Source organism: Zingiber officinale, chromosome 3B (assembly GCF_018446385.1).
Source record: "Zingiber officinale cultivar Zhangliang chromosome 3B, Zo_v1.1, whole genome shotgun sequence".
NCBI classification, from domain to species: domain Eukaryota; kingdom Viridiplantae; phylum Streptophyta; class Magnoliopsida; order Zingiberales; family Zingiberaceae; genus Zingiber; species Zingiber officinale.
Genome location: NC_055991.1, coordinates 52,041,873 through 52,054,572, shown reverse-complemented (window position 1 = coordinate 52,054,572; position 12,700 = coordinate 52,041,873). Strand labels below are relative to the sequence as shown.

Sequence of the window (12,700 nt, the reverse complement as noted above, 5' to 3'; positions counted from 1 at the left end):
AAAATGGAAGTTATTTTCATAGAAAACTATTTTTCCATGATAGTATATGTTTTGAGGAATGTATTCTCAAAATTTCATAATTTTTGAAATTTTCTGTGATTTTCTAGAGGTTTCTGAATTTCGGGAGAAGAAAAATTCAGAAATAAAAAATCAGGGGTCGTGGACCGATCAGGAGGTTCCCTGATCGGTCTAGGTCTGTGTGGATCGGTCACTAGGACCGATCCAGGAGAGTGTGGATCGGTCTGGTGACCGATCCAGTGAAGGCTGATCGGTCTGGTGACCGATCAGCGCGTGCCAACTTGCTGATTTTCGACTGTTTTGTCTGAAATTTCAGCTGGGAGTTGGTGGTTTGGATTTCGAAAGGTTTGAAACTCTCCAAGACATTGTTGGTGCAATGGTCAAGGGGGAGTTGACCTTTAGGGGGAGTTTTACCTATTAGTCAAGGGGTAGTTTTTACTCCTTAAAGACATGAGTGATATGAGATTATCACTAAGTTGATTGTTGAATTTAGTATCAAGGGGGAAATTAAGGGTTTCAATGAAAGGTATGAGACTTTCATTAGGAAGAAACTCTTGACCTTGATTCACTCCTTTTGATGTGTGTCAAAAAGGAGAAGAATGTCTAGAGAATGTTCAAGGAAGAACATTGGAATTAGTGGGAGAGTTTGTTGATCACGACGAGTGAAGTTGTGAACAACGATAACTTACTCTTCAGGGGGAGAGTTTGTTGATGTGTGCCAATAGGGGGAGAATGAAGGGGTTAAGTTAGGCCTTCATTATCTAAGAAGGAGGTTGCCTTCTTAGAAGGAGAATGTAAGGTTATAACTTATGTTTCATTACCTAGTGGCATGAGGAAAGTTGAGGCTATTGGATTAGCCTAACTTAAAGGTATTGTCAAACATCAAAAACGGGGAGATTGTTGGTGCAACCTTAGGTCAAGGTTGACATGGTTGACCCGACTCGAGTTGACCTGACTCGAGTTGTATTTTGATGTTTGACAAGAACAAAAGAGTTGTATTTTGATGGGAGATTGTGGGTGCAACCTTTGGTCAATGTTGACCTGGTTGACCCAAGGTGAGTTGACCTGACTCGGAAAAGTCCAAGCAGGGGGTTTGGCATGTGAAAAGTCCAAGCAGGGAGCTTGGCACGGGAAAAGTCCAAGTATGGAGACTTGGCACGGAGAAGTCCAAGTATGGAAGCTTGGCACATGGGAAGTCGGAGAGGGCTCGGTAGCTCGTTCTCCGGACTGTGGTCAGAGAGGGCTCGGGAGCTCGTTCTCTGGACCAAGTGGAAGTCGGAGAGGGCTCGGTAGCTCGTTCTCCGAACTGTGGTCAGAGAGGGCTCGGGAGCTCGTTCTCTGGACCGGATGGAAGTCGGAGAGGGCTCGGTAGCTCGTTCTCCGAACTGTGGTTAGAGAGGGCTCGGTAGCTCGTTCTCTGGACCGGATGTAGAAAAGTCCTGGTGAGTGAAGGCAGGCAGTTGGGAAGTCCTAGTGAGTGAAGCCAGGCAGTTGGGAAGTCCTGGTGAGTGAAGCCGGGCAGATTGGAAATCCTGGTGAGTGAAGCCAGGTGAAAACCCTAGTGAGTGAAGTTAGGTGAAAGTCCTGGTGAGTGAAGCCGGGCAAGGGAAAATCCAGATGGATCAAGGGAGATCGGACATCTGGTGTTGAAAAGGTCAAGTAGGTCAAGGGAGTGACCGGATACTTGACACGAAGAGAAAAGTCCAAGTGAGTCAAAGGGATTGACCGGACACTTGGTGGGGAGTCTTAGCAGGTCAAGGGAGTGACCGGATGCTAAGCATGATGTAACAACAGATCAAGGTTAACCGGAGGTTGGTTTGGAAGGCTTGGGACTTGGTTTGGGCAAAAACCAAGCTCTGGATCGATCAGTGGATCGATCCAGTGATACACTGGATATCTGGATCGGTATGGTGACCGATCAGTAACAAAACAGTAGCCTACTGAGTGTTATCTGATCGGTCTGTAGACCGATCAGGAAACAATGATCAAAAGGCAAGAAGTTCGGGAGAAAACGAAGGGAATGCATGCTGATCGGTCCCCAGGACCGATCAGAGGTTCTTGGACCGATCAGGCTTCAGCCTGATCGGTCCAGAACTATCTGTTGTGAGCCAACGGTCTTCTGTCTTCTGGCTTCTTCTTCGCAGGTGGATGCAGGTATAAGAGGGCTGATGGCTTCTACAGTGAAGCTCTCTCTCGCACTCTTCTTCATCTCTGAAGCTTCTGCTTCTTCTTGATCTTCTTCTTGCTTCTGCAAGTTAGTGCTTCCGAAGCTTCGCGTGAGCTTCCTCGACTTCTTCAACTGGTGTCAGCTGCTGCTGTTCTTCCGTGAAGTTGCTGCTTCGTCAACGGAAACCAGTCGAAGGCAAGAAAGGTGTTTTACATTCATATTGTTTGTATTTCTTGCTGTATTTCTATCTTGTTGTTGCAAGTTATTGTGGCGAGGTTTCTCCACCCAGAAGGAGTTGTTATTAGCCGGTTTTCCGGGGTCTCATCCACCGACGGATTGATAGGCTTCGTCCACCTTACGGACACGCCGAGGAGTAGGAGTATCATCTCCGAACCTCGTTACATCGACGAGTTTGAGGTTTGCTATTCTCCATTGTCGTTTCTTTTGTTTATTTCCGCTGCGCTAACCCTAATCGTAGGAAGAAACGCGAAGATTTGGGGTCGGCTATTCACACCCCCCTCTCTAGCCGCGATCATCGATCCTAACACTTTGCCCTTCATAACTTGCCATCAGTGTTATCCCAGCATATTCTTGAATCTCGGACTTAGATGATGAACTATCGTCCCAAGTTGCTTTTAGATTCTTGTGCTTCTTGGGTATCTTGACTTTGTCCTTCTTTAGTTCTGGGCAGTCTTCTTTTAAGTGTCATTTCTTTTGACACTGGTAGCAACGCATCCTTCTTCTATTTCTTGGATTCTTTTTATTCTACATTTCTTTAAATTTATTAGATCTATTTTTTTTTAAAAAAAAATTCTTACCATATATGCTTCCTAATCCTCTTCTGAATCTGACTCGGGTGCATCCTTCTTGGTTGCGTTTAGTGCGATCATCTGGCTTGATTCCTTTGTTGTCCCTGCACACCAGGTTTCATGTAATTCAAGAGTAGATAATAATTCTTCTAAAGTACTTACCGCCAGGTCTTTTGAAATATAGTAGGTGTCAACGATTGATGTCCATTCTGGAGTTCTAGGAAACGCATTGAGTGCGTAGCGTATGTGTCCCGGTTTGTTACCGTTTCACCGAGGTTCTCAAGACCAGTAATCAATTCCTTTACCTTCGTGTGTAGATCGGCTACCTTCTCACCTTTTTCCAGACGGATGTTCGTCAGTCTGTTCTGGAGGATGTCTCTTCTTGCTAGCTTGGCTTCGGATGTTCCTTCGTGGAGCTCCAGGAATTTCTCCCAGAGTTCTTTGGCTGACGAGTAGCTTCTGATATGGTTGACTTCTTGAGGCGGCAACACGCTCAACAGGTGATATTCCGCACGGTTGTTTGCTACGGAATCATTCTACTCCTTCTTTGTCCACTGGCTCTCTTCTTTTTTTTCTCCATTCTGATTCGTCGGAGCTACAAAGCCATACTTTATAATTAACTGAATTTCGAAATCAGTTTTTAGGAATACCTCCATACGATACTTCTAGTGTGTGAAGTCCACCTCAAAATTTGATGGAACAATGCTTGGTCCGACCATCTCGTTCATCGATCGGCGGTTAGTCCTCCTGAAGCGCTTCGTTCTAATACCACTTGTTGGTCCCTTTGGAGGCCGGCAAGAGGGGAGGGGTGAATTGCCCTAAAAAAATAAATCTAACCTTTCTCAGATTTTCAACTAAATAACAAACACTTGTAATAAAAAAACAAAGACTAATTAAAAGAAAACAGACACAGGGGATTTACTTGGTTTGTAATCAGAAGATTGCTAATCCAAGATGAATATGGTGCACTATCTGATTATCTCCTTCGGGCGGAGTAGCCTCTTTACAACGTTGACAACATAGACAGAAAAGTAAGGCGCAGAGAAACTAATTACAAGTGAAGTTGATAAACTGTGCAAATCAGTGTTATATTTATAGCACTATTCGGGGCGACCGAAGGGTTCCGGGCGCCCTAGGGGGGGATAAAACTTTATCCCCCAATGTTTAGATCGAGTCAAACCTCGATCTAGTCAAAATCCACTTCCGGGCGCCTGGACGGTCCAAGGGCCCGGAATGGATCCAGGCGCCCGGACCACTTAAGTCAGCCCAGTTGACTTTTTGTGGTCCGGTTCAGCTCGTCTCCGTCTGGGTCTTCTGTTCCGGCTCTGCTAGCTTGGGTGATCTCAGCCATCCGGAATAGGGCTCACCCGAACCCAAGTTCCGGCCTTCTCCTCGAGTAGCCTTACTTCCCGGTTTCTCATCCCTTGAACGTCGCGTACGTTCTTCTCGGCCACCGGTGTACTCTTTCTCGGTCACCTCATCCCTCAGACGCACCGAGCCCATCGGCTCTCTCCCCGTGCCGTCCTTCTCATTAGCCGCGTCTTCCGTTCGACTTCCTGTGTTCCTAAGCTCCTACACACTTTGCCACAAGGGTTAGACAAAACATTATCTAACTTAACTTGTTTGATCACATCAAAACTCTTTGGGGTTCCAACAGCTTCATCAGGTATGGAGTCGAGGAGCTAGACGCGGTTAATGACACTATCGGACAGGGCTTCGGAGAGGTGGTTGTTTGTCTTCAGCTGGCTAAGCATCGCATCGATGGCCAGCTCAAACGATCGGACGATCCGCTTGACTGCCTTGTCAAGGAACTGGTCCGAGCGGAGATATGGCCGCTTCATGGTCTCGAAGTGGTTCGGCTCGACCGCCTGGTAAGTTACAAGAGAAGAGCGGGCAGTCTCTAAAGCTTCTTCGAGGGTCTTCAGCTGACCTCAGAGAGAATCCACTTCAGCCAATCGATCGTCTTGTTTGGTGACCAGATTGTCTTCAAGCCCCTTGAGCTTCTAAGCCAGATTCTGAGCATCCTGGTTTTTCAGCTCTAGGTCGACTATGGCTCGGTTCTTCCTGTTGGTGGCCAGCTTGATCTTGTGGTCATAAGGTTTTACTTGGGACTCAAGTTGTCCCAGCATAATGGCCTGATCGACAGACTTCTTCGGCTTGACCTCCAAGAGTTTAGTGGCCTTCTCCAGATCAGCCTGCAATTGGGCAACAGATGGCCCCTGGGAGGAAGAGGCTCCCCCAGAAATCTTGAGCTTCTTCAGCTCCTTCTCTACAAACGCCAGACGGTTGCACATCGCCACACTCTCCACTCAGTACTGCCGCTGAGCTGAAAAATGTTAGTACCGAACGGACGTAAAACCACGAATTGATCATTTCATACATACCCCGGTGGACATTTGCAGGTGATTGTTGGTGAGCAGCCCGGGCGGCATCATTGTGGCGCGTGCTCTAGCCTTCTCCCAAACCTTAGCGAGTGGCCCGCGGATGAGTATCTGATGTTCGGGAGTTTGCAGTTGATCGTCGGCCAACAGGAACTCCTCCGTTGGGAGTGTTGATGCAATCGACCTTTAGGGTTTCAATATTTGACAATACCAAGGGTTGACCCAAATAGGACCTGATGTTTAGGAGAGAGAAGTCTAGTCAGGACTAGATGACTAGTAAAAGTAAGTCCTAACCAAAGGTTAGGCAAAGTGGAAGTCTCGGTGAGTGAAGTTAGGCCCTAGTGAGTGAAGCTAGGTGGTGGAAGTCCCGATGAGTGAAGTTGGGCCCTAGTGAGTGAAGCTTAGTGATGGAAGTCCCAGTGAGTGAAGTCGGGGCCTAGTGAGTGAAGCTAGGTGGAGGAAGTCCTGGTGAGTGAAGCCAGGCGATAGAAGTCCTAGTGAGTGAAGCTAGGCAACCCTAGGGAGGTAACCCTAGGTTATACTTGAATTTCTATTAACACTGGTTTTTGTGCTAACTTAGTGTTGCAGGGAAGTTTAGCTAGGTCGACGGGCTGACCGAATAGTTGGCACGAAGTCCAGACGGGTCGAAGGGCTGATCGAACGTTTGACAGGTAAGTTAAGGTAAGTCACTGGAGGGGAGTGACTGTGAGGACGCGTTCCCTGGAAGGGAACATTAGGCGTCGATCCGACTTAGACCCATTTCGGATATCTAAGGTGAGATCGTGACTAGATTCCGGTCTCGAAGAGACGGAATCTAGCTAATACTCTGCTTGTTAACTTTAAACTGTGCTAACACTTTATTTTGTAGGATAATATTATTTGTATTTTACCTCGGACTAACTCTTTCGTGCAGGAGAAGGACTTTCTGGTGAAGAGTGGTCCGAGCGCCTGGAAGGGATCCGGGCGCCCGGAGGTCCGGGCGCCAGGGAGAGATCCGGGAACTCGGAATGCAAAGTTTATCCCCCAACGAGCCTCACCACGTGGAGCCTCATGGTTGGGTCGGTTACATCATATTCAGGGCGCCCTGGAGGTTCCAGGTGCCTCGAACCTCCTATATAAGGAGGGTAAAGGTTGGAGTCATTACAACAACGAGAAGATCTTCCACTGCTTGCTCTGTCGTGCTACGCTCCTCCGACAACGCGCTTTTCTTGTCATTCCTTAGTTTTTTCGGTATTATTTTCCTTTAAAAGCAATTGTAACTTTATCTATAATATTTCGAATTGCTAGTGGATTGCCCATCGAAAGCACCCTTGCGTGCGGGCCTTGGAGTAGGAGTCAACTAAAGCTCCGAACCAAGTAAAAAAGTACTTGTGTCACTCTTTCCTTTCGTTTATTCTTTTTCCGCTATGCGCTTACTCTATGAAATTTTTAATCGCTATTCACCCCCCCCCCTCTAGCGAACTTATCGATCCAACAGGGAGATGGAGATGGAGAATGGCCGACACAGATCGGCGGCCACTCGGGGCTGATTGAGCCGACGCCGCGGGACCAGAAGATTGACCGACTGAAGCCGGAAGAATGTCGGATCGCAGAATCTTGCGCCAAGCTGGAGGAAGAGACACGATTGGCTGGGCTACGATCGGATCCGAAGGCAGATCGACCAGCGAGGGGGTCCAATTGGAAGAAATGGCTTCCACTATCTCGGGAACGACCGGAGAAGAGGTGCCACCCCGCTCGGGAGAACACATGACCGAAGTAGCCGAACGGGACGAGGTGGTCGTGCAGCGTCTCTTGCGCCTGGATAGAGGAACTTCACCAGAGGACCCCGAGCCTTCAACCTGGGTGGCAGGCTGCGACTCAGGAAGGAGTGGATCTACAGTCGATTTAGTGTGGGGCGTCCGATCGGCAACACCTTCTCCTTCAGTTGGCATCGTCTTGCTCTCGCCTTCATGAGAGCCGACCGGAGTCAAGCCAAGGCTTTCCATCTCCTTCGTTGCTACCGCCTCTATCTCGGCGTTCTTCAGCTTCATCAGATCGGCTACCCGAGCGTGCATCATTATGTCAGCTGCAAAAGAAAGAAAGAATTAGTTAGACTCAAGAGAAGAAGCTCGAGAAATTTCGTACCTAGGCTGCTTGGGAGCTTCGTTCGGATAGGGCTTAGCCCGAATATATACACGGAAGAGGTAGGTGCCCAACTCGGACTGCTTGGGTTAATAAAAGTAGTGAAATACCAGAGGGGTTAATGGAATTCTGTGCACTCAGAATAAGACGACCACGCCGCACAACAGGCGAAATGAGTTGGGGATGAGCTGGGCAAGAGGGACACAAAAGTAATTGTAGACTTCGATTATGAAGGGGTGGATGGGGAATCGAAGATCGACCACGAATTGGTCTCAGAAGAAACAGACTGTGCCGGTCGGCAGATCATTGGGCCGATCGGACGGGGAGGCCAAGATTAGTTCATGGACAGAAGGAAGGTCAAAAGCATTTATAAGGCTCGCAGCGTCGCCCGAGTTGAACCAAGTCTCCATGGTATGGTACCAGAGATTGGGAGCGGGGTCGGACGGTTGAGAAGAGCTCGCCATCATCGGAAAATTGAAAAACGGAAAGCTCGAGTGACGAAAGGAAGGAGAAACGCGAAACACACGCCGAAACAGTGGCGCAGGGAGAAAAGGATGACAAGAACTGGACGACGGGAATGTTTAAAGGAGCTTACGAAAGGGAGAAGTCGCCGTGGGAGAAGAGCACAAAGACGCCAGAGCATTGGTCGCACGCACAAAATCGCCGACAGCTATTGGAGAAGAAGACGCCAAGTGAGAAGAAGGAAGATGCGGCGTCTTTATAAAGGCTGGGCTCGGCCGATCGGAGTTGTCCGATCTAGGTCACGGGAATCGGAGCACAGATCCAGCCGCTGAATTCAAACCACCAAATGCCACATCTGCATCTGTCGCCTCGGACGTGCGGTGACTGCGGCGGTGACACGTGGCACGCTTCATAGGGCCGCATTTACTGGACGCCATTATTAGACGTGGGCGGGTGCTCGGCCTTAATGGAGGGAATTTGCATGAATTTCGAGGAGATTCAGACTACGTCAGCATTGATCGCGCAGTTCGCACTCATCCAAAGACGCCGAAGGAAGCGCCAACACTCAGAACGCCGAGCGGCCATGAATATCGGTCCTATGTAGACCGGTCGGGGTCCAACCAGCATAGTGCCCGATCGACCAACCCATCACCATACCACGTTGTCCAGTCAGTCGGACTTGCCGCCTCCTTCGACTAGACTTGAGGGGGAGGCATGTGATCCGGTGGCAAGGTGGGCCCCGCCCCGCAGAGAGGTCAACGGCATGCGTGGAAGGTCAAAGTCAAGGCGGTCAACGCCCCGGGCTAGCGTCCGATCGAGCGGCCCCATCTGCAGATCGGACTAGGGAATGGCTGACCCAACGTTATTACAGCTCGGTCTCACATCGAGCTTCTGACGCTCAAAACTATCACCAAAGCAGGCGTCGACCGGCAAGTCATTTGCCGAGTAGCTGGGCATGTGCCGGGTGGACATCCGCATCGGCCACAGATCAGATCACAGCCATCAAAGCGTAAACCTGAACCAACAAACCTGGATAATGGAAGTAGCCGAACGGTCGTCCCGCTCGGCCCAGACAGCAGAATTAGTTGAGCGGCCTCCCCGTTCGGCCCGCTAGCATACAAAAGTTGGCCGAGCGGCCCACCCGCTTGGCCCACTAGCAGACAGAGGCAGGATCAACTGGTATCCTCCTCGAGACTCGTGTCACAGACAGACAGCATGGTTGACAGCATGATCAGGAAGAGAATCGCACGACGGGAAGCTTCCACTGTCTTGTCAGGATATACTCAAGCTGTTGAGGTATGGTGTCAGGTACACTTCTCTGACATGTCCTATCAGGGAAAGCTTGGAGATGCGTACACATCTCGGGGAGTGTGCACGCGCACCCCTGAGAGCCCTATATAAAGGACCCCAAGCTTCGACGAAGGTATGCACATCCTACTGTAGCTACAGTTATGCTGCCACCTTCGTTTCTTTGCTTGCTTGTTGCCTTTGCTGGAGATCTGACTTGAGCGTCGGAGGGTCATCGCCGAGGAACTACTCCCTGACTCGGCATTGACGCTTTTGTGCTTGCAGGCTAGTCTCGCCGGAGGCCCACGCATAGTCAACAGGAGCGCCACATCCCTAGTGTCTATCACCTCGACTCTCGGATAGGATCATTACCTTTTTTTAAGAATTTTATTTTTTAAAAAATACAATGTAGGTTGATTTATAAATCATTAAGATTATTAAACAAAATTTAAAAAAAATAAGACTATGACCTAAATTCATGAAAATCAAGTACGTGAGACGTGCGCATCAATCATAGATCACATTTATTTTTTATATTATTATTTTTGCCGTTAATTTGTTATAAATTTGGACTAAAAATTAATTTATCACCTATCATAAATTTTTTTATATTATTATTTTCCTCGTCAAATTTATTATAAATTTTACAATAAAAATAATATTCCTTCCAAAAGTTATTTTATGTCGCAAGTTAGGTATTATAATTTACAACGAATATTATTTTTATTACAGAAATGACAACTAATTTCGTGACAAAATTATAATTCGTTGCCAATTTTGTCATCAAATTTGGTTCCAATTTTACGTCGAATATGTTTTTTGTTGTAAATTTGGCGACAAAAATATTATTCATTGCTAATTTTGTCTCCAAATTTATTGCCAAGTTGGCAACGCTAATTTTGGGATGAAAATTTTTTAGTCATAAAATTCTTCCCAAAATTTTTTGGAATGAAAATTTTTTAGAAATTGATTTATCCCAAAACTGTGTTTTTTTTATAATGATTTATTTTTTTTTAAAAAAAAATACTGCATAAGTTTCATTAATATCAAAATTTGTTTAAAATAATTTTATTATCAAAATATCTTTCTTCATGAATAATTGATTAATTTAAATGATAATTTAGAAAAAAAATTGATAGTATTTTCAAATATTTAGAAGTAGTAGGCTGACATTTTAGAAGAAAAAAATATTACCTTTTTAAGAAGTTTTTTTCTAAAAAAAATTCAATGTAAGTTGATTTATAAATCATTAAAATTATTAAACAAAATAAAAAAAATAATAGTATGAGCTAACTTAGTCAAAATCAAATACGTGAGACGTGAGGATCAATCTAATTGATTGAAATTTATTATAATTAACAATAACTTCATTGAAGCTTGTTATTGAAATTCGCCTTAGCCTGATTTATATAGTGTTTAGAATGGTCTGCCAAGTAATAGGGTCTGGCCTGGTCCACAAGGGGGAATGGGCATCAGTGGTTCGGCGTACAAGTTGAGAAGGCCCAACACGAACTGGACTCAAAATTTTAAAGATACAAAAGTAATTTTTAAAATAGAAAAAATAATTCTATTAATAAAAATAAAAACTCTTTTTGATATATTTCTTAAATTTTATTTATTATTTTATTCATACTTGATCCGACACTACTTTTAAATGAACTGATTGAGCCCATGCATGACCGACCTAGTGTGATTAATCTATTTTATAACTTTATTTCTAGATCATTGACTATAAGCTCTATGATCTTGATCACATCTCCAATTTGGCGCAGTGTCTCTCGTGGCAACCAATTCTCCTTGAGGTGTCGCTTGATGCAAATCCTCTTTCGAGAGCTTTGATGGTATCTACATCAACTTTACAAGAGCAATCAGAGATCCAAACGAGTAGTGGCCAGTAGTAAACACAACATCTGATATCTTTTGTAATGGAACATAGACTTTGATTCCCAAAATTGACTCCATTAGTATTGTAGGATCAATATAGATTTCCAATCTGAAATATTAAAATATTGAGCTGATAGATATCCTGATTAGATTTCAACTGACCAGAATTAACCTCATTAAACATGATCTCAATTGACATCGATCAAATAATATGTCACTATAAAAACAAGACATGTATATATCTATAGGACGGGCATTGCAAGGCAACAAGGGAAATTACTTCTTGTATTAAGATTCTAATAAAGTGGTTGTTGGTGTTTAAATTAACTTCCAAGTAGCTTCCAATATTCTTCAATGTGTTGTTCATAGCTACCTGGTAACTAGTGGTGTGAATAACTTAGTCAGGTGATTAAAATTTATTACTCAATAAACGAGATATAACCTGGTTGGCTTTTATTGAAATTAGCATTAACTGACTGTTTGGTCTAAATAATTAAACCACTCAACTATTATTAACAAGTACTAAGATGCTATTAATTAACTATGGTTAATCAAATAACTAGAAGATCCGTAGCCATCACCAAAAACAGCCGGAGCCTGACCCGGCGCAGGAATCGCCTGCATATCAATATTATTGCCACCTTGCGGCGGCGGCGCCGCCGCAGCAATGAATCCTCCTCCAAGATATGCTCCACCGCCGACACTGCCAACATCGCCGGCCAACATTAGTCTCCTGATCTGCGCCTCGGTCAGCAGCTGGTCCACCCTCCTCCCTGCGTCCCAACGCAGCCTATCTAGCGCGGCCTGCAGTCTCTCCAACTCCGCCATGCCCAGCTCCTCCAAGCTGGACTGCATGAGCCTGGCAAAGTCACCCCTTTGCGCTAGAAGCGCGGCCTCCAGCACCTCTTTCCTCCGCTGCTCTCCCTCCAGTCGCTCAGCCAGCTCCACGTACTGCCGGTCGAGCTCGGGGACCAGCGAGGCGGCAGCGACGGTCATCACACGGGGGTCGTGGAACGAGAGAGGAGGAGGACGAGGAGGAGGAGGAGTAGGGTGGGCCGACGAGGGTAGGAAGCGGTCAAGAACAGAGTCGACCGAGGGGTGGCCAAAGGAGAAGGGTTTGCCGGCGGGGGAGAAGACGATGACGGCTAGGTGAGCCCCGCAGAGGACGGAGAGCTCGTTGGCCTTCTTGAAGAGTCCGGCGCGGCGCTTGGAGAAGCACACTTGACGTGCCTCCTCGCTCTCGATCCGCTTAATCTCGATCTTTTGTCGGCCCATGCTCGTCTTCCTCTTCCTTATTGGTATCATCGTCTAAGAACGAAGCACCAACACAATTAAATTCGGAACTATATCAAAGATTTGTACTAATGATGAAAAAAATACACATATATATACACTAATGTTGAGAAATCAATTAAGGATGAAAATCTCCTTACAAATCATATATACGTACATATTGATTGATTGCGGTAGAAATCAATTAAGAATGAAAATTACCAATAAAGTAATTATTTTTTATTGACACTAGATTTTCCATATTTCTTTTTCCATTTATAACAAAAATCAAATTCATA

The 12,700-nt window shown here is 45.9% G+C and overlaps 1 protein-coding gene across 1 annotated transcript; it reads right to left on the bottom strand.

Moving 5' to 3' along the window:
• Nucleotides 1-11,666: 11,666 nt before the first annotated feature.
• LOC122054888 (agamous-like MADS-box protein AGL61) lies at nt 11,667-12,434 on the bottom strand. The gene has a single exon (XM_042616309.1). It carries the CDS (start codon nt 12,432-12,434, stop codon nt 11,667-11,669), a length of 768 nt encoding a protein of 255 aa, XP_042472243.1.
• Between the last annotated feature and the right edge of the window lie 266 nt (nt 12,435-12,700).

What these genes read in the sequence shown, in the direction of transcription:
- LOC122054888 (XM_042616309.1), bottom strand. Translation starts at nt 12,434, where the DNA reads ATGATACCAATAAGGAAGAGGAAGACGAGCATGGGCCGACAAAAGATC.